Here is a 21,828-nt window from a genome sequence, read left to right on the forward strand (position 1 = left end):
TTTTTTTTCTTTTACAAAGATAAAAAAATTGCCAAATTATTAAATTCTTTTGATAACTCAATATTCAATCATTTGTCAGTGTCTACTTAATAAGTTGCATTAACTGCTTTTTAATATTTCTGTTAAAAGGATGGAAATTAAGTATCTTTATATACATATATATATATCTTTAATTTGTGTAATTTTTCTGTTCTTATTCAAAGTATTTCAACTCCTTGATGGCTGAATTTTAAAAGTGTAACCATACCAACTTTTAGGTGTTCAAGAATTTATTACTTCAACTTAGTTTTTTTCTGAGCAAAATATTATTTTTATACAATTTGAATATATATATTTTTAAATGTACTGTACAATAAAGAAGATAAAGAGTTTTGTGAATTATTATATGCAACAACATTAAAAAAAATTAGTAAGTGTGAATTATTTCGGATTACTTATTCATTGCCAATGAAAACACAAAATTGTATTGCATCCATTTCTTATAAATAAGCTTTTATGAAATACATCATGAGGAAAAAACATATCTAACTCACCATGTGAATATATGTCACAACTGTAGAGAGACAGATTCAGCAATGTATGCATTGAATTTTGAAATTAAGTTACAAGTTATCATTTTTATATATACACACACACACAAAGGTAATAACTATTTTAAGGATCCATTATATTTATAATGGATTTATAAATTTATGAAAAAAAATGTATATATCTTTAAAATAAAGCTAATGTTTTTAATTTCATTTATTAAAAAATCAATATTACATACAAATAACATTTAAAATACATAATTTGTAACAACATTTTTCTTTAAATTATATAAAAATCAACCACCTGTTTCATTAAATAATGCATACATTGGCATCTTAGAACCACCCAAGAAGATTAGTAGCAAAGTGTGCAGAAGTGTACACAAGAGTAAGGATTCCAAAATGCATGAACATTCCTCTCATACGTTTTTGTGGATCTGAAATGGAGAAGATTAACTTTAGCTACATGAAACGATGAAGAAATTTAATTAAATACTTGATGGAATGGCAAAGGGTTTACCAAAATAGAGCATTTAACTTTTTCTTAACAGGTTTCAAAAATGACCAATCCATTCAAAAAAATGAATTAAAGGGGAGCAATAAAAATTAACTGCACTGTGCTTTAATAAATTTTGAAATTAGAATTTTTTTAAAGCGTTTTAAAATATCTAAATAATTAATTCAATAATTCTATATTACTTAAGGATAAGTATGCTCAATGGCTAAATTTAAATAGTTAGTAACAAATGTTTATATCTAACAAGAGAAATTGTCCAAATGAAGGGAAAATTATATTTTATGAAGTAATATAATTTTATTAATGAAATAAACATTCTGATGAGTAATGGATTTTTATAAAGATCTGTGGTCATAAGAAAATAAATTCCTGAAACAATAATATTTTAAGCTTTAAAAACAGTCCTACATCTTTGTGATTAAACTGATTGAGTTATGAAAATTTGAATACACTATTTTATAAAAAATATGCGATTTCAAACCTCTCCATCAATCATTTCAAAGAAGATGCTCCGATTAATGACTAAAGTTTCCTAAATGCTGATTTGTTTAAAATAATGAAATTGCGGATTATTCTAAAGTAATTATTTTCTAAACTTTATAACTCAATGAGATTTGGACAAAAAAGATTGAAAGGTTTATTTATTTAATTTTTTTTAAATCGAGAGTTTTTTTTTTTTTTTTAACAATGACCCATTGGACCAAAGGACCATATAAAATCAACTCTTTATAATTTTTTCAGAAGTACATTTATCGACAAAACCCAATTTTTTTTTTATTTTTGTCAGTTAAAGCATTTCTCCGATTGAAAGTATGAAATTGGTAAAAGTTGAAAAACTATCTCGAATAGTTTAAAAAATTTATTTATATTTTTAGATGCTGCAAAAACATTTGCATGATGTAATAATTTCAAAAATTATGGTAAAAAAAATTTCAAAATTTTGCCAACTTTTTAATTTATTAAAATTTGAAAGGGGAAAAAATGCTCGGAAGTGCACATTTACAATGCACAAAGTATAAGTTCCAAGTTTGATAACTTTAGGTCAAAAGGTGTGAACTGTGTAGTAACAACAGATACACATTCATCTTCATTATTAATAAAGATGAATGCATGTGTGTTAACATTTTACAGAACAGACCATTAGAATTAGAACTACTATATTTGACTCAGATGCATCATGGAAATTGAAAGTGAACATCTTGGAACAATTTTTTAGAAATGTTGTTTAAAATCAATTAAAAATAAAATGAGATTTTGATTTTTTTTTTCACCATTACTTAACATTATTACAGCAAGAAAAAAAAAAATTGTAAAATTTGAAAGGCTGTTTTTTTGATGATTCAATTTAATTGCAATTCAATTTTTTTTTACCCTCTTGTAATTAATTAAAAAAATATTTAAAGAATATTTAATACCAATATATTTCAGTGCAGTTAAGAAACTCAAACCAATTTCATTGCTGCTACAAATGTTTCATCCTAGATTTCTTTTTCATTATTGAAGATGAAGATATGGTTTCTTTTCTATTTCATAATGAGTTGATTTCTGTTTGAAGTGTGAGTTTATATATATATATATGAAATTTGTTGAACTTAAAAGTAAAGTTTAACTTCACAAGTAAGCAATGAGAATTTTTTTTAGCTACATTCATTTTTAAAGATTGCTGCTCTTTTCTGTAATATAATTGAATGCTAAAAATGTATTATTATTCTTATCACTTGAAAATTGCTTTCTTAGACTGAATTTTACATTGGATTTGAGAAATTTGTATGAAACAATTCTTTGAGATATTGTATAAATTATAAAAACAGCTGTATACATAAGATTTTAATGCTATATTAGGATATTTTCAGTATTGATGTCTAAAAAATAAGTTTAATTTTAGAGAAACAGTTTCTGTTTTAGTTTAGTTTAATCACTTCCATTCACAGGTTCAAATTTTATAGGAAATGAGAGAAAGTTATGGAAATACCTAGAACAATAAACAGAATAGTGTAAGATTTCTGTCATAATAAATATAAGATAAATGATTATCAAAATTTAAAAAAAAATATTTTGCTTGCAAAGCTATTAAAAGAAAATTACTTAATTATTTGAAAAAATTAGTGATCATTAATCTTGGCGAACCAATTGACTACAAAATAGATGTAATAGTTTCATGAAACAGAAAGTGAAAATCCTTTTAAACATTAAGAGTCTAATTCATAAAATCATACTGGAGTTTATTTTTTTTTAACCCGATGTCAAATAGAACTTAATATTATTTATCACTTTGACCTAATGTATTGAAATAAATATAAAATTCAATGAAAAATTACATTTCAATTTTGTTAATAAGGATATGTTTCATGTTTCAGTTTTTTTTTAATTGTAAAACTCAATAAATAAATAAATAAAGTAAATAACTAAACTAAATAAAGAATAGGTATTAGACAGTTTTATATCTAAAAAAAAAACATTTTATAAAATGGATAAACCTGAAAAGAATAAACATTTATGTTATTAAGCATTGGAATTTTCAAAAATCAATCTATTTTGTTTTTTAAAGAAATTTTTCTCAAGGGTAAGATGGCAAATGAAGTTAGTAGAAGAAGCGAAAGGGGGGGGGGGAAGGCTACAAATCAGTTTGAAAATAGAACTATTTCTTTTCTTTCTTTTTTTTAATGATGAATTAAAAAAATAGTTATTATTATTAGGAAATAGAAATGAATTCTTTATAACAATATGTTTAATCCATTCACAGGAAATATAATTACCACTATATTAATCTATTTTTAAATGTGTCTGGTAAGTATTTTACAACATCTAAATATTTTCCTTTCTCTACCATCTCTTAGAAATTTCAGAAACCATAAAAATATTTATAAATAATTTAACCAAATGATGTGATTCTATAATCAAATTTATCATTATTCCTTTGAATAGTAATAATTTAATTTGGACCTACGTACTGAAAGGAAGCTAGGAGTAAATTCTTAAAACTTTTTTCAATGAAATAGAAGCAAAGGTATTTCGCTTTCTAATTTAGGTTATATTGGTAAAATATTAATAAATCAAGCACAAATTTCAATCATAAAAATATCCGATTAAATTGTTTTTAAAGAAATGGCTATCTAATGTTTAATAAAAGAATTACATAATTACATTCACTGTAAATGTAATAAATATTTAAACTGCAACTAAACTAAATTATACTGAAGAAAATAAAATTCTGATGTACCTCCTGTTGAATAGCCAAGAGCATAAACTATTCTTCCCAACAAATACAGAATACCACCAACAGTACTAAGTTTCTGAAATGAAAAAACAATTAGAAAATGCATATGAAGAGATATAAAACATTGATAGTAGAATTTTTTCTTTCTTTATAAAGTAGAATGTGTTATATATCGGTTGCCCATCTGCTTACAGGATTGGTGCTGGAATGTAAAAATTCATTGTTTGGAGCAAATGCTATGGCACAGTAAACTTAAAAGCAAATTTTAAAGTCAGTAAAATATTATCTACATGTTGTCTTCATTCTATTTATTCGATTCATCAAATATTTGAAAACCCATAAGAAAAATATTATACCCAAATACAAATATTATACCCATTAAGAAAAAGAGTGGAAGGAACAAAATTAATAAATCATTCTAATCTGCACTTTCTCTTCACTATTATACTTTTTTTTTTTAATCTCAGAGACCTAAATTTCAGATTTAAATTTATGCATTCAAAAGCCTATTATATTTTATATTATTGTCTATGAGACATTTTTACTATAGAATGTAGAAAATTCCTTATAGTTTTCATATTCTACTATAAAGCCTATAGTAACTCAAATATAGAAAATATTTTTATAGTAACCAAAAAATTAAAACGGCAGTACAACTGATGACAAACTAAAATATATAGATTAAATTTCATTCTAGCTTAATAAATAATGAATTCAAATGTTTAAAAAAAAATCCTTATCTTAAAACTTATTCAAAAGATTTCCTACAGCTTATACTAACAGTTACAAAGTAATTAATAAACATCTAATTATATATTATTCTTTACACTTACTGGATGTGATAATCCTCCAACAAGGAGAAGGAAGAGAAATTGAGGATAGTTTTCAAGGCTGGAAAAAAGATACACAAGTTTATTTTTATGCGAAATTAAGTGATACCTTAAAATTGGAATAGGAGAATCAGAAACTTACAAATTTCCATGAGCTCTCTGAATGCAGTTAAAGACAATATTGTTGTCACTGTACATAATAGGATACTGAAAGGCAAAAAAAAAAAAAAAAAAAAAAAAAAAAAATTATCGTGTGAGATAATAGTAAAAAAAAGAGGATTACTGACTGGGTACGAAATATATTTATTTATCTTTCAAAACTGTATTAATTATAGTATTAGATGATATATATATATATATATACTTCCGAGTAAATTTTAACTACATTTTATATTATTATTTATATTTTATATTATTATTTAAAATTTGACTGAACTACAGCACTAAGTAGTATATTTTTTCCCTCTTTCTGTCGCCCTTTCTTTGACAATAATTATACTAAAACTCATATTACAATACTATCAAAGAGTTGTTACTTAAAATATGACTAGTTTTATAGTAGAAAGAATATTTGAAAGTTAATAACTTTTGAGTTTGAAGATTCTGTTTAAATTCCTGGAAATTATCATTTCATAATTACAGTTCATGTTTAATGACTGTCATCATTTGATTCAAATTTTGATAATTTTCCCAAATTTTTTGATAATGAGGAATTCTAGCAGTTCTTTAAGAAGCATATAAACTTCTAATATAATAATATTGATCAGCATTAAAATGGTGCATTTTTCTGCACCCTATATCAAAATAAAGCCTCTAAGTACAGCTCTGGATGGCATGTTCTTTTTTTTGGGGGGGGAGGGGTAGCAATATCTCATAATAATAATACCTTGTAATCTGAATTAAAAATGGTATTAATTTTTTCATATAAATGTCCAAATGGATCAAAGTATTACCCATTTGCTGGATTTAACATTTGATGGAAATTGAATCCAAAAATTCCAAGTGCACTATACAACCAAAATTAATGCAAATGGAAGGAGTGAAACTTCAAAATGGGTAGACTTCTGACAAGAAAGAACAAAACTTTATAGCAAAGGAAACAAAAAAAAGTAAGACATTTTTTTAGAATGCTTGATATGATTTCTTGCAAAAAATTTTTTTTTCTCAGATGGTCACAGAGAAAACAATACCAAGGATTAATATAAAAAAGAAACGGTGCCTTTAATCACAAAGTCTGATTTTATACTTCGTGCACATCTTGTAAAATCTAAAATGGATTGCAAAATTTCAGTATCTTTTATATCACCAGAAATTCAAAACAAACTTATTGCAATTTCGACAGATAAATCGACAGCACTCTGGGTGTTTCTCACAAACATGCCCTATTTAAAGATAAGTAGTAAAGTACAATCTGGCTATCTTGTGTAGCACAAATATATGATGATATAAATATTAATAGTGCAATAAAAGACTTTGCTCTTAGAAAGAGTAGATGAATAAAGATTTAGTTCAAGACAGAAGTTTTATTTTTAATTCTAATAATTTTTCAATAAAAATATAAATTACAATAGTATCATTCTGGTTCTAATTGGACGTTCATTTGTGTTTCATAATTTATTCGTTATTTCATGTATTAGCTTATTCTTGTCAATGCATATCAATAAATAACATAAGTGTAAGAACTTTTGTCATATTATATTATAAAATATACAACATTATTCATACCCAGTACAAATCACAATAACAAATTTATTCTTGTCGAAAAGTAATTTAGAGTATCAGTATTTATTTATTTATTTGCTTTTTGGATTTGTTTACCTAAAAGAGAAGATGGCGAAGTTGGCCTAAGCCCTGTGCAGCTGAAATTCAAGCCATGCCGCCGAGTTAAAACAATACTGACAAAACAGTGTTCACTAAGATGTATTTTTTATCAAACATAACTGAATTTTAATTAGAGGATGTTATGTAGGCACAATGAACTGATATATCGCTATATAACTTTAACAGCAGATATATCATTGTATTATTAAATATAGCATACTGAATATACTGGTTCATTCTGATCAGCGCAAAATTAAAAGTTATCTGAATTCTCATAAATTCAAAAAGCAAAATAACAGGATTAGAAGGTTTAGCTAGACCATAAAGTTTCAGCTATATTCACAGTAGTAAAAGACAGAAATTATGGCCACTCCTAAAGGTGGAATCCATTATTCTTTAATCTGGTAAGACTTTGATTAAGAAAACAACTCTTGCATAATAATATTAAATGAATGGGTAACATTCCATGAGTGAGGCTCCAATCATCACCAAGTTTGAATGTTTGCACTACTCAGTTAGTGCTGAATTTCGATAAATTATGATTCAGACTAGGCAATTTCTATCTGGGGTCTGTTAACGAAATTGCACTAAAGCATATTACAATATTTTAATAAAGTGCCATTAAAATATGATTTAAAATTCTGAATATTAAGTGAACTTAACTATTATCCATAGAAATTACTTAATAACATGAATTATTGTAAAATTATAAAAAATAAATAGGCATGGCCAAACAAAATATCCATACAAAGGCTCTAAATAATACTGCAAAACCGTTAAAATTTTAGGTATGACAAAATGAAATTCACAACAAATTCAGAATAAGCACATATTTAACCAGAAAAAAAAAAAGTCGAATGAAAGAAAAATTGTAACTAAATTAAAAAATAAGAAATTTTAGAAAAATATTTTTGGAAAATACTTTTGGAAAATACTTTTTTCGGTTTATCTAGGCGGAATCAAATAAAAAATATATCAAATACTAGATTTTAACACAAAAACAATACCAAACGATTAGTTGAAAAAAAATGGTAATAGCATCTTGGAGCTATTGATGACGACACTGAAAAAAAGATTATAAATGTATTATTATTCAAATAATTTTGAAGTTTCAGTTTACACAGACTGTTGAAATATATCCATGAAAATTAATTTATGTTTAGATATTATAAACAGGAATTCTATGTATTCTAACAGTATGTTACTTGTACTTATGAGTGAAAATTAAATTGTAAATTGTACATCAGACATGAAAAATATTTCACATGTATTTTGCAAAAAATTTCTGTGTATTAAATTTTAAAAATTTAAGGTAAAGTCAGAAATTTAAGTCTGAAAATTCAATTTGATAAAAAAAAAAAGTTTAAACAAATGTTACAAACTTAATAATATTCTGTAATAATTTTCTGCCAAATGCAATACTGTGATAGAATAATTTTAAAATGCAACTACAAATCATATGGGAAAAAAATAAATTCATTCTCATTTACACTGCTATATAATCTACATTGAAAACACACAGGTTTATGATGACATTTATTTAAAAAAATTTTAAAAGCTTAGAAGAATATGCATAATATAATATTTAATGAAGAAACATGAAAACTATTATATCATTTGGAAAGAAGAATAAAAGCTAAGAGTAATAATAAAAATGAATATATGAGGTCAACAGCAAAAAGTATCATTAATTATTGCCGTACAAAATATGACGCAAGAAATTTACAAATGAGGAATATAATCATAAATTTACAACTATAATAATGCAAAAAATTGCACCATTTTAAGTTTATTTCCACTCCTTATTATACCAAATGAAAGACATAATTTGAGATTCATGTAAATGTTTAAGAATAATGCAATGACAAATTAAATTATTTGGATTAGAATATTCCTATGTGCAGATACAAAATCAAGATTAAGATAAATACCTAACATTTTCCCTAATGATATAACACACATGCAAGATCAAATCATACAAATAGCTGAAAACAAAGTTTTGTTCGAAATATTAGTAGGATCTTTTGTAAGTTTCAATTTATGAAATAATCAGATGAAAACAATAAATTCTTTGTCTGAAAGACTAGCTTTGACCTTTACTATAAACATTCTTTCATAAAATTAATGCATTATATTAAAAATTGTATGAAATAATGGTTCAATCATAGCACGAGATTCTTTGCCTGAAACAATCCAGGTCATTTTTCTTAAACTGTATAGCAGATTTGGAAACATTTCTTTTTGAGATGTGAAATTTTTGATAGACAAAATTTTTTAAATTTAAATTTCAGTTTGAATATACTTTTGATCCAAACTCCTTTGAAATGCAAATTTGGTAAGTTTTAAATAGGAAAAGTCCACCCTTTCAACCTCAAAGTTATCCTCAATTGACTTTCCTTGGGAACTAACAATTTTGACAGAATATGCCACAACAGATATAATCATTTTTTAAACACAACTTTCATTAATGTATCCTCTGCTTCTTCTTTAAAATAAAAAGAGGAAATAAAGTTTTAAAAAACATCAGTAAAGTTAGCCGTTTCTTCCACTATATAGAGAAGTATTTTAAAGATAAATAATACTAATTGATCTATCTTCAAATAAGATGTTAAAATCAATAACTTTTCCCAACTGGAAAGATTTATTTTCTATTTTGAAGGTACATGAAGGCTATTTTTGAACTGCAGACAGGTAATATATATATCCAACAAACTTTCAGTCTTAAAGCCTTGGTTTTACAATGCTTAAACCATGAATACATCAACAAGTTACATTTGTACCTTTAGAAGTTGAGGGAATTAATAGCACCATGCTCTTTAACAATAAAGCTCTTTAACAATCCAATATATTCCCAACTAATGTTTACTAAATGCAAAGAAGATTTATCAGGCATTAGTGCATAAAAATAAATTCCTTAGAGTTGATAGATTAATTATTTTCAAGCTCAAAATATTGAGTATTTTTAAAAACGTTTTGATTTCGAAAAAAAAAAAAAAAAAAAAAAGTAATGGTTCCAATCAAAAATAAGATGAAAATAACATGGTGAAAATAAGAAAGGAAATAAACTAAAACTTTTTAACAATAAGCTATATATTTAAGAACCATTATGCTCAATTCTATGGAATGATTGTTCAGTCGATGATACTGTGACAGTTTTGATCGATCTAAATAATTTGAGCTATGTCATATAAATATAACCGATTTTTATGATGAAATACTCATTTTTTTTGTCTAAATCTATTTTAGGTTGATGGAATTGATGACATAAAGTTTATCAATTAATGTGAATTGAAAACAACTATATCAGCTATGTTTCAAATTGCAAGTTTATTAATATTACTTTTTTAACTAGCAGCAATTTAAAAAAAATTAAATTTTACACTTTCAAAAATAATTTAAACAATATTATTACGTTATTATAGCCATCAAACAATGTTTATTCAGAAAAGTTTTGTTAATCATTTGTTGAAAAGGGTTTCTTTAATAATTTTATTTCTTTCCCAGCTTGGAATTATTAAAGAAAATATGAATAAAACAAAAGTTACCATCACATTTATGAAATAATTACAGACAATTACAAAGTGATTTTTTTTTTAGATTAAAAGGAATTACTTACTCATTTTTAATTTTGATTAATCTTTTATTACACATGAAATCATGTATTTCACTTAAATTATTTTCTTCTTTATAAAAGCAGTACAATATGCAATATTATTTTTCACAATTTATATATTTTTTTAAAGCTGAGATTTCTTTTTTATAATTTCCTAAATTTTATTTGTAACCAAATTTTTTTAGGTCACTGCATGATTCTTAGTTATGGTCTTATATTTTAATATTAGGTAAACATTTGTATTTACACAGATCAGATACAATATATAAAGACATTATTATAATTCTATGAAAAACAAACTTAAGACCCATTAGATTAAAAATTCAGATTAGGAATAAATATTTACCATTTTCCAAACCAATTAATTCACATATACTGAAAATATTCAATCTTTCAATATCTGCAATCTTCTTAGTTGAATTCATCGAGAAACAAACAGGTAATTAAAACTTTCTCTGAATATATAAAGAATTAATCCTGCAGGAATCAATTCTAAATGAAGTTCTATGAATACATTTATACAATGCAAGAATTAAAGACTAATACAGCAAATGATGTGTCAAAAAAAATCAGATACTATTTTTTATGTTAGTCACTAAATAGCGTCAAATTCTAGAAATGTTCATATTTAGCAAGCTTAGCATATACTTGAGAAACTTCAATCTGTTAAATGATTTCAGAACATAAATTATGTTATTGTTTAGACAGTTAAAAAACGAGCTCAGAAATTCATTAATAAAAATCAAAGTAGAGTATTGCAAACAGGACATAATGACTACACTTTATCATGTACTAGCAAATTGTATTCCAAAATAAAAACAACATTATATTGCAGAATCATACAAAACCAGATCCACACAGGCTGTACTCTATATCAAGTGTCCAAATTCTATAGAATTAGTCACTTTCTTCTTCCAGACCTTAATTCTTTTGATTATTGTATTTCGGAGATTTTAAGAATAAACCATTGCTAAATTGAACAGAGGTTTGAACATTCTCAAAACTCCTACATTATATAAATGAGAAAAAATTATCTTTCAAAATTATTCATACCACAATTGGATAATGGTGTATGAGATTACCTTTGGTTTTCGATAAATAAAGTGGATGATTTACATAAAATTATTTCAATTTATACATTCATTATAAAATTAGCTTATTAATCATTTTCTATTTTACATCGGTAAAATAAAAGAAGTCAATATTAAAATAGAATTTAATATCCACCTTGTATTTGTTTGTTTGTTTTCCCCTCTAATGATCTAATAGCAATACAAATAAATCTTACTAACAGATACTAGCCATTTTCTAACAAGCTATCTGCCCAATATATCATAAAATTGATTTAGTTATGATAACTAACTTTGATAAACTACAGTGGGGGGTTAATGGTGGGAAAACACAATGTTTTATTTATAAATAAATTTTATTTTCAAACATATTATTGTTTATAACATAACAGTTATATGGGAATTAGGAATATATTGAAGAAGAATTTAACTTAAAAACTTTCAATAATAATAATAAAAAAAGTAATAATTCAATATAAGCAGAAGTGTAACTAACTTTAGGCATAAAAATAAATATAAAAACTGACATGGAAAATAAAATTTTAAAAAAGCAAATAATAGTTTATTTCCTTTTATTGGAGGGAAGGGAGGTGAGAAGGATCTTATCACTGCTTCTAACCTTCTATATACAGATGCTGTAACTTTTTTTGTCAGTTCATGTAATTTTTTTTTTTTTTTTTTTTTTTTTTGTTGCTGCTATTCTTCCATGACAGTCTTTTTTAACTCTTCTTTAATCCAATAATTTTTTTGCATACTTACATATAAAGTTAGTATGCCAAATGTTCAAATGAGGTTAAAGTCAAGAAACAACAGAGAATAAACTAAATCTTTAGATGCCCGATACTTAACTATTATTTCACAATTTTTTTTAAGTATGTTCGAGACCATTATCATGTTGAAAGAACTAAATTTGGGTAAATCCCCATTTCTCTTGATAGTGGAGCATTTTTGTTGAAGAAAACTAGATAGCCTATTTGAATCATAGAAGACTTCCAAGATTAATACAGAAATTCAGACTCTTGCTGCTACCATAAATCCCTAGATCGTAACATAGCAAACCATCTCCAAATAATATCATAATTTTTGGTAAATTTATTTATTAATTTAAAAGTCTTTATCTGTCTCTTTCATTCAAAAATTTCTTTTTTTAAAAAATAATATACCAAAAATTTGAATCCTTGTTATGGTACTTTCTGGAAAACAGATGTTCATTCTGGTTTGCTTTAGTAATGAATGATTTCTGCATCTGAAGAATCCTTCTAACAATATTTGGACCTATTTAATCTATTTATTAAGAAAATCAATTAGGAAATACATCAAAAAGAATTACTGATGGAAAATGAATCACTCTTGTGAAAAATGTATATATTTTAAGAAAAATAAAAGACCTTAAATGGCTTAAAAATTATGAAAAATCCTTAAAATGAATGAAAAAGTTGGTTATGGGATAGTTTGCAATGAGGAGGGAAATTTAATTTACTGTAAAATAAACAAAATATAAAAGCAAGTAGTATCAGATGTAAGCATTTGCCATCCTCAAAGAATTGAATGTATAAAAAGCAAAAGAAAAGAAATGCATACTTTCTTGAACACTAGGTTCATATATATGATTCTAAAATGACTAATGTTATCAGAAAATATTGCAAAATCAAGACATTTCCCCACAACAGACTATGTATCTGTCTGACCTGGATCAAGAAATATGCAAGAGTCCACAGGACGAGTATTATTCATTCTTGTATTTAGAAGCCATCTGTGTTTTTGCGCTGGCATCAGGAGGTGTTTATTTTGTCAAAAAAGGGGTGAAAGGAAAGAAGATGTTTACACTTATTGATAGGGAGAACTCAGATTATTTGCGATTAGGATACATAATAACCATTCATCTTTCTTTATGCCATCCCTCAGTAAAATACAATAGCCAAAAAGTACTAGTCTCGAGATCCTGAAACAGTAGTAGAATTGTCCTAAACAGCAGTCAAATTTTGCTTTTAAAAACGAGTACTTTTTAAATGCCTTTAGATTTAAAAAAATAATAAGAAGAATTACAATTGACATAATAGTTTTTATTATAGAACTATGCCTCACGGTGAAATTCATCAAGTTCATCAAGAAAGTGTCTAATTTTATACAAAATAAACTAGAATACCACAAGTTATGCTGAAGACTTTTTACAAACAATGTAACTAAGTTATTTAAAATCTTTTTTTCTGCTAGTGTCTGTTGAAAAATATTACTAAAACACTGTCATTGATATTGAAAATTCTTTATTATTAATTAGCTGTAATAACAACAACAAAAAATTTCCTTCTTATTATCATTTTGATTTTTTGAAAGAAAAAAGAATGTAAGATTATAAATAAATAAATTTCGGATATAAAAACCATGCATATTTTAATAAACAGGTAAAAGAAAATTATTAATAGTAAAACATCTGTGACTTATTGAGCAACCACATTCAATTTCAGCAATTTTTTTTTTAAGAAAGATTACTTTTTCCATAAAGAAATCATGAATTCATATTTAAAATTTCTTTTCTTTATGCCATAGTCAGAAATTTCTTTCGCCTTTTGTTCATCTAAAAATAAGTAATATTTAAATGAGCTGATGTTGATATTATCAATTCAAAAGTAATATTTATTGAATGAATTCTGTCCAATTATCTTACATGGTCATAGGTATATGTTATAAAACTTATGATATTCCATCTAAATTTTCTACCTCAATATTTTTATTAATGCTCAAGCCTCTTCCAACAAGCACTTATTAAAAAAAAAAGAAAAAGAAAGAAAGAAAAAGACATCTTGACATGATTTTCAGAAATATGAAATTATTCCACAAAAAGTACAAATTCCTCCCTTCTACATAAGCAAAAGAAAAGAGGATATTTTCTTAATATCATCAGTATTTTCCTAACCTAAGGAGCAATCTTTTACATAGAAGCAAGTTTACATTATAGCCATATTGGCAACCTAACAAGATCACATATGAGCAGAAACTGCATCACATATGCAATCTTTCTGCACATGTATGATTTTACTGAAATGATAATATTGGCTTAAAATATGCTTACATTAAGCAAGTACTATCAATCCAGTAACAACATGCAGCACAGAAAGAAGATGGCATATGCACTGAAAGAGTGAATAAAAGCAAATAATGTTAGTTTGAACATTACTGCTGTGCACAGTTTCTGTGAACACATGATCTTAATGATTTGAGAATACTTATTTCAGAAGCAATGACAGTGCTGTTGTGCAATGGCAGAAGACACAAGATCAAGTATGGGAAAGATTTTATTTTTACCTTAAAAAAAAAAAGACTCATAAAAATTATTAAAAATAAGCAGTTGTTAATGCTATGCATCTTCATCCAAAGAAATAAGTTGGCACATTTTCTGATTAAATAAGCAATAAAAAAGGGTGCATTAATGATATTGTGTCATTCCCATATATGAGTCAAATTCAAGTTAAAGAGGTTATTGATAAATAAAGAGCAAAACATAGTACACCAATTAAAGCAAGATTCGTCTACACAATTTTTTACATGTGCATACAAGTTGCTACTTTGGTGAATTTTTTCTACCTGTGAGACTTTCCAATTCTACTTAAATAACTTATATGGGAAAAAAAAAGGCTACATTGTCTCGGCCAAAACTCTATATATCACATCATTTATGGTTACCAATTTTTAAAAATGATAAAAAAAAAAATCTTTTTTGCAAAATTTTTTTTTGTTGCTTGGCACTTATTTAAGATGCTAAGGTTTGCAAAGGGGTGAATAATATTATGAAAGCAGTATTGGAAACCTCTCTGAAAGCCAATTCTTAACTCGGCCTGTAACATTCAACAGAATGTTTTTTATTCTCTATAATTTTTCCCTCGCGAGCCTCATATTTTTGGAACTTGAAGGAAAAAATAATGATTCAGATGAATCTTTGGGGTCGATGATAATCATCAAAATTTTCAGTAATTCAAAATTCTTTAAAAATATTTTTATATTCAATTATCTCTTAACAACATGATCTCATTTTGAGAATATTTTAATGATTGGACTTTCCTTGTTTACAGCATTAGTGCCAAGAGATCCATTGGTATTGTATTATTTGGATATTAGATGTGCTTGGTAAATTTTTGAAGTCTGGTTGTTTTATAAGAGCAGTCTCCACATTCTAAATCTGAATGCTTTGCATTTTCTACTTTTCCTATTGTTTGTAAGATATTTTTATAGCACTTGCAAGAGGATTTGCTTTGGTATCCTTTACTGTAGTTCTCTCTTCTGCATCAATAAGTCACCTCTGTCTTCTTGTTCTTTGAAAATTTTGTATCTATTTAATATATTTGTTACTGGTATTCACTAATATTCTTTAGCTCCTTTAAATTATTTCTTCCATTATTTTCTTAAAATTTATTATTATTCTTATTTCTAACAATGTGTTTATTTTCTGATGGCAAATTCATTCACCTCCCCAGAAATCAATGTAAGAATTAAAAGCACATTTCCAAAACCAACTTTATTTAGAAGGTTGCCAGAAAAAAGTGATGGCTTCTGTAAAATTGAAAGATATCTGAAGTAAAATCTTGCCAGTCTTTACTTTTTTTAATAATTACTGCTCATTTATAATTTACAAGTTGTTAAACTATTTGTTAATATTTTATGTAATACATCAATACTACATTCAATATTAATGTTTCAGATATAAAGAAGTAGAGTTTACTTCTTTTGATTTTAACTGTATATCTAAACACAGAAAAAGAAAGCAAAATATTTTAAACTATATTAGCACTATAAATATGTGGTATTCTGACTATGCTTGAAAAGTGAAGGAAGTGATTTGCAAAAATGATCTATTTGTTGCGGCTGGAGCTCTATCAAAGTTTAAACTTTACTTATAATAAAGATGAATGTGTGTTTTGGTGTGTGATTGCCCTCTCCTGGCCAGATATTTTAATTCTAAAGCTGCCAAACTTGGCACATATATAATTTGGAGTGTAGGAATGTGCCTCTTTGAGCTACTTTTTTGAAATTTTAATTGAAAATTAAATAAAAGTTTGACATTTATCCAGAAGTACTGAAAATATTTGCAAGAATTCTGAATGAATATTAAGTGTAGTGTGATTCTGGAACAAAGCCACTTTTTTGAAATTTTAATTGAAAATTAAATAAAAGTTTGGCATTTATCCAGAAGTACTGAAAAAATTTGCAAGAATTCTGAATGAATATTAAATGTAGTGTGATTCTGGAACAAAGCCAAAGCTTTTAATAAAGTCACTATGATGGATATCTTTTCATTTTTGTTTCACAATCCAAATTTCTATCATCACTTGCAATCAGTCAAGCAATAGGTATATTTACTAAAAACTCTGAAAAATCTGTAAAAGATTTAAATTCATGTTTAAAATTATATTAACATGAAGAAAGAAATGCCAAATTTTACATAGTTTAGTTAGAAAATGGATTACATTGTTAAAATATAAAAATTTTTTTAAACAAATTTTTAGGGCAGCTGGCAAAAAAGAAAAGAAATGCAGAGTAAAATAAACTAAGTGGCATAAGGTTTCTACATATGAATTATATATATATACCAAAATTTGAAGCCAAAATGTTTTACTGAAGAAGCTATGAAGACCAAGTTACATAAAATATTTTATTAAAAATTTTAGCAACCATTAATTCCAATGAACCAGCTGGTTGCCAAAGATAGCTAGTTTGACAATGTATCTCAATATTGGAGGGCAATCAACTATTGATGACATATCTAATATGAAATAATTATTCTTACTGTAATCGTAGCTTTTCTCATTACAGAATATATAATAAAGTAATGCTTTAGTGATTTCTTTCACAAATAACGAGTAGCAGAAGGTAGATCACCATTAGGAAGGATATAGGGATTATGAAATTTTATATGAAACAAATACTGATAAAACTAATGTATTAGTTGTGCATGCAGACTGCCAATATTTTTCTCAAAAGTAAAGAGTGACAGAAGGCAGAAAACTACTAATAATATATATAAGAGCGATCAAATAATATACATAGTGGTGAAATTGGACAAGCTATTGAGGACTGATTAATTGATTTTGCCAATTATTTCAAATATATAAAGATTATAAAAATAAAAAAAAATCACAAAATAAGATATTTACTTTAATTCCAAACTTTTTTCTAGCAAGTGAAACTCTTATCCCATGCCACATTGCAACAAAAACTGATGAAGTTCCAACAAGTACAACATATCCATACTCCTTAGGTATTTCAATAATAACCATGTTTACTAAGATTCTGAAAGGAAAAGTTTAATATTTTAATATATAAAATATAAAAATGAAAATTACAACTTTTTTTAAAACTAATTTCGACAGTAGAACTCCTTTTTAGATAAATTTAAACAAACTGGAAGAAATGTACTTGAAGAGGCACACCTACCGTTATCAGCATTTGAATGACTTAGCTGAAATTGATAATGAGTAAAATCAGAAAAAAAAAAAAAAGGAAAAAGAAAAAAATATAAAGATATCAAATTTTTAATAATGCCTCCCTTACCTTAACACCATCCTTGATTACACCATTTTGAAGATTGAATCAAGTAATGGGTAAAAAAAAGGCATTAAACAACAAAACTCAATGAGATTCAATAGTTGCATATGAAAATAAATGCAGAGAAAGATTATAAAATTAATTTTCATAAGTCCAACTTGTGTAATTTTTTTTTAAAAAAAAGTCTTTCTAATAACAATCTCTAAAAACTCATTCTTCAGAATAAAAATTATTAATTTACTTACTAAAAGGAAATTAATGAATTATTTGTATAAGGAAATTAATTTTCATATGAAAATTCTTAATTGAAATGAAAGTGTCAGTGAAAAAGAAAGACGAAACTAATATTTTCAAAATTCAATTTAATTTTTTAACCATATGTAAGCAGTATTTACCAGAATTAAATGTCAAATGACGGTACGATAAGAGATCAACTATCCTTCATAAGACAAAAATATATATATATCACTAATAATTATATTTCAGAACATTTAAATATATATTTATTTAATTTTACTATACATAGAATTTTCACAATGACTATACCTTGATTTTCTAAAAATTTTTCCGTCGTTAAACAACTCTTCTAAGAAGACTGCAGCATAAACTTAGGTAAAGTTTAAATGAAAACAAATATTTTGATAAAGTGATTATCTTGAACGAAAAAGATGGGAGGAAACCCTCGGGGTAAAAGTGTATCTCCGAATGTCTTCTGATTGACCAATCCCAGCTCGCGAAAGTATCTCACCTACGCATATGCACGTATATCAGCAATGTAATCGTACATTGTGATTGGCTAAAGTGCAAACGTGACTGATTGTGCATGTTTACATTTCGGAGATGAACAGAGATTGAACGTATGTCAATCTCAGTACAACAAAGCCCAGGAAAAATTTCGCTTTGCGGTCCTAGAATACAATAGAAACATATACATCCATCAAAACGAAATGCTCAACCCCCAAGATAACTCGTTATGGAGAGCAACCAAAAAATTCAAACGGAAAAGAACGAACATTCCCCAACTAACTGACCCAGTCACCAAACTTCTAGCACACACAGATGCTGAAAAAGCTGAGCTAATTGCCAACCAGCTGGAAGAGCAATTCAACCCAAATAATCTTAGTGATCCAAGCACAGAAAGCATTGTTGAGAGATCAATAGCAGCATACGAGCTCAAAAACCTCGGGGTAAACTACCTCAAAGTAATGCCATTGGAAATAGTTCAATTCATCAAGAAAATAAAAATTAACAAAGCCCCAGGTCCCGATGCAATAACCAACAAGATGCTCAAAAAACTACCTGACAATATCATTATCAAACTAACCCTCTTAGTAAACGAAATCCTAAAGCTCAGATACTTTCCCAAATGCTGGAAAATAGCGAGAGTTATTCCTATACTTAAACCTGGAAAAGACCCCTCCCTGCCAGTCAACTACAGACCAATTTCCCTACTCCCAACCCTCAGCAAACTAACTGAAAAAATAATCCTCACAAGATACCTAACACACAGTAAAGAACTTGGCATCTCAATCCCACAGCAATTTGGCTTCACGGAGAAACTCTCCACCACTCATCAATTACTCCGCATGATAGAATTCCTTCATGAAGGCAGGAAAAACAAAAAACCAACAGTAGCCATATTCTTGGACATAGTAAAAGCATTCGATAAAGTTTGGATCCCAGGCCTAATACATAAATTAATTGCTTACAATTTCCCCAAAACAATAGTTGATTTACCTCACGGACCGATATTTCACAGTGCAAGTTAACCAGACGGACTCAACAAAAAGAAAACTCAGAGCCGGGGTACCCCAAGGCGGAATTCTGGCATCTGTCATATTCCTACTCTATCTGAATAACATACCTCAACAAAAAGACATCATGATAAGTCTCTATGCATACGATACTGCAATTCTCTCCCAAGGCAAAAACCCTCAGCAAGCAATCATCCCCCTACAAATTACATTAATAATCTCGAAAATTGGCTAACCCGGAGGAAAATAAAACTCAACGTGGACAAAACAGAGGCAATCTTATTCTTCACGAAAAATAATAACTGGTCCAAAATCCAAATATACAACACTGAAATCAGCTGGCAAAACGAGGTCAAATACCTGGGAATAACACTAGATAAAAACTTAAATTACAAAACGCACATAAATAAAACAAGAGAAAAATTTAATTTGGCTTTCAGAATCCAATACCCTCTAATTTGCAGAAATTCAGGTCTCTCAATAAACAATAAAGTCCTCATTTACCTAGCATATATAAGACCAATACTTACTTATGCATGTCCGATCTGGGCTGCTACGGCGAAAACTAACCTACAAAAAATAGTCGCACTGGAAAACAAAACATTAAGGATGATAGTCAGGGCCAGATGGTTCATCAGAAATGCGGAAATCATTAAAGCTCTGAACATCCCCCCAATCAAACAATTCATCCTCAAACAAGCCCAAAACTTCTATGGAAACATCATAAATATAGACAACCCCACCCTAAGTAACATACCGACATATGATATAAACGACACCTGCAACAAACGCAGACCTCGCTGTGCCCTTGCAATTTAAATTGCAGACAAATAATACATACCCCCCCCTTTTTTTTCCACACACAATAAAACAATACTTCCAAACTAAAATAAACCATGCATGATGCACTGTAATTACTAAGGTCAGTTTCATATCACTCCAAAGCTAACCATTTTTAGATTTACGGATGGTGGGGCCTGCGGCCCCAATGAGCCGTAATCCCTCTCAACAAGGAACGTATGTCAATTGTTGAACGCTGGGATAACAGCCTTTGTTGCTAAAAATCCCTTAACCCTTTCATTCAATCAATCACGTATGTCAGATTCTCTCCGATAAATCTTTAAACCACTACTTCCCTCGTCTAAAATAATGGTTTGAATTTACACAGTAATATGGAAGAATTTCTTAACAAGTATTGATGTATGTAAGATAGTAAATATAAAAATATAGTTCTTTTCATCATGTACTTAATGTTATTCCCTTTACATTAACTTATAAATTTGCAGTGAAATAATTAATTTAAAATACATTTGTATGTATCCCCAAATAAGTAGTATATTTAGATAAATAATTTTTTAAAAAATTTATTACAAATATTTTATTTTCTAGTAATTTTTTTTCTTTCAGAACATGCAAAGAATGCTTTCTATCAATATCATGTGTTCACAAGTATTGAGTCACCATTTTTAACAATGATCATCATCTTCATATTTAACCATCAGAACCTTATTGCTGCAGATATCCATATTTCCTCAATTTTACTTCTCAGCAGCTCTTTACTTTTCTTTTTCCCTTCTCTCTTCCCAACTAAATGTTGACAGTCCTATTAAATACTAATTTTACCTAATTGCTACATGACCAGTCTTAATAAGCATTATCTTTTTTGTTTTGTTTATTTATTTATTTTGCATTAAAATGGAATTTGAAGGGGAAAAAAAAATACTCATATATTGAACACATTCAAAGTGAAAAGGAAAATTCTGATTTTGGAAACATAAAACCAAGACCTTTTACTTTTTAAAATCAACTACATAGTGTTGCTTCAAACGGGACGTTAATATAACTAAACCAAATCAACTACATAGACTCAGCTATTGATTTCTATTATATATGCAGCTATTGCAGCAGAATTAGTCAAGCAAATGCCTTTCTCAAACTA

The 21,828-nt window shown here is 27.1% G+C and overlaps 1 protein-coding gene across 2 annotated transcripts; it reads right to left on the reverse strand.

Moving 5' to 3' along the window:
- Positions 1–726: 726 nt before the first annotated feature.
- Positions 727–18,839, reverse strand: LOC129959965 (microsomal glutathione S-transferase 3-like). 2 transcript variants are annotated; one of them, XM_056072909.1, is made up of 6 exons: positions 18,682–18,839; positions 17,745–17,880; positions 5,237–5,301; positions 5,098–5,155; positions 4,268–4,340; positions 727–967 (listed from the first exon to the last, which is right to left on the reverse strand). In XM_056072909.1, the coding sequence occupies exons 2-6, from the start codon at positions 17,865–17,867 to the stop codon at positions 867–869; spliced, it is 420 nt and encodes a 139-aa protein (XP_055928884.1). In that variant the 5' UTR covers positions 17,868–17,880; positions 18,682–18,839; the 3' UTR covers positions 727–866. The 2 variants fall into 2 exon arrangements, with proteins under 2 accessions (XP_055928884.1, XP_055928875.1); XM_056072900.1 differs by lacking the exon at positions 18,682–18,839 and adding an exon at positions 18,142–18,222.
- Between the last annotated feature and the right edge of the window lie 2,989 nt (positions 18,840–21,828).

This window comes from Argiope bruennichi, chromosome 2 (assembly GCF_947563725.1).
Source record: "Argiope bruennichi chromosome 2, qqArgBrue1.1, whole genome shotgun sequence".
In the NCBI taxonomy this organism is placed as follows: domain Eukaryota; kingdom Metazoa; phylum Arthropoda; class Arachnida; order Araneae; family Araneidae; genus Argiope; species Argiope bruennichi.

What these genes read in the sequence shown, in the direction of transcription:
- LOC129959965 (XM_056072900.1), bottom strand. An exon ending in GAAAAAAGTTTGGAATTAAA is followed by an intron (nt 5,302 to 17,744) that starts GTAAATATCTTA and finishes TTTGCCTTTCAG; the next exon opens with TATCCTATTATGTACAGTGA. An exon ending in TTGGAGGATTATCACATCCA is followed by an intron (nt 4,341 to 5,097) that starts GTAAGTGTAAAG and finishes TTTTCATTTCAG; the next exon opens with AAACTTAGTACTGTTGGTGG.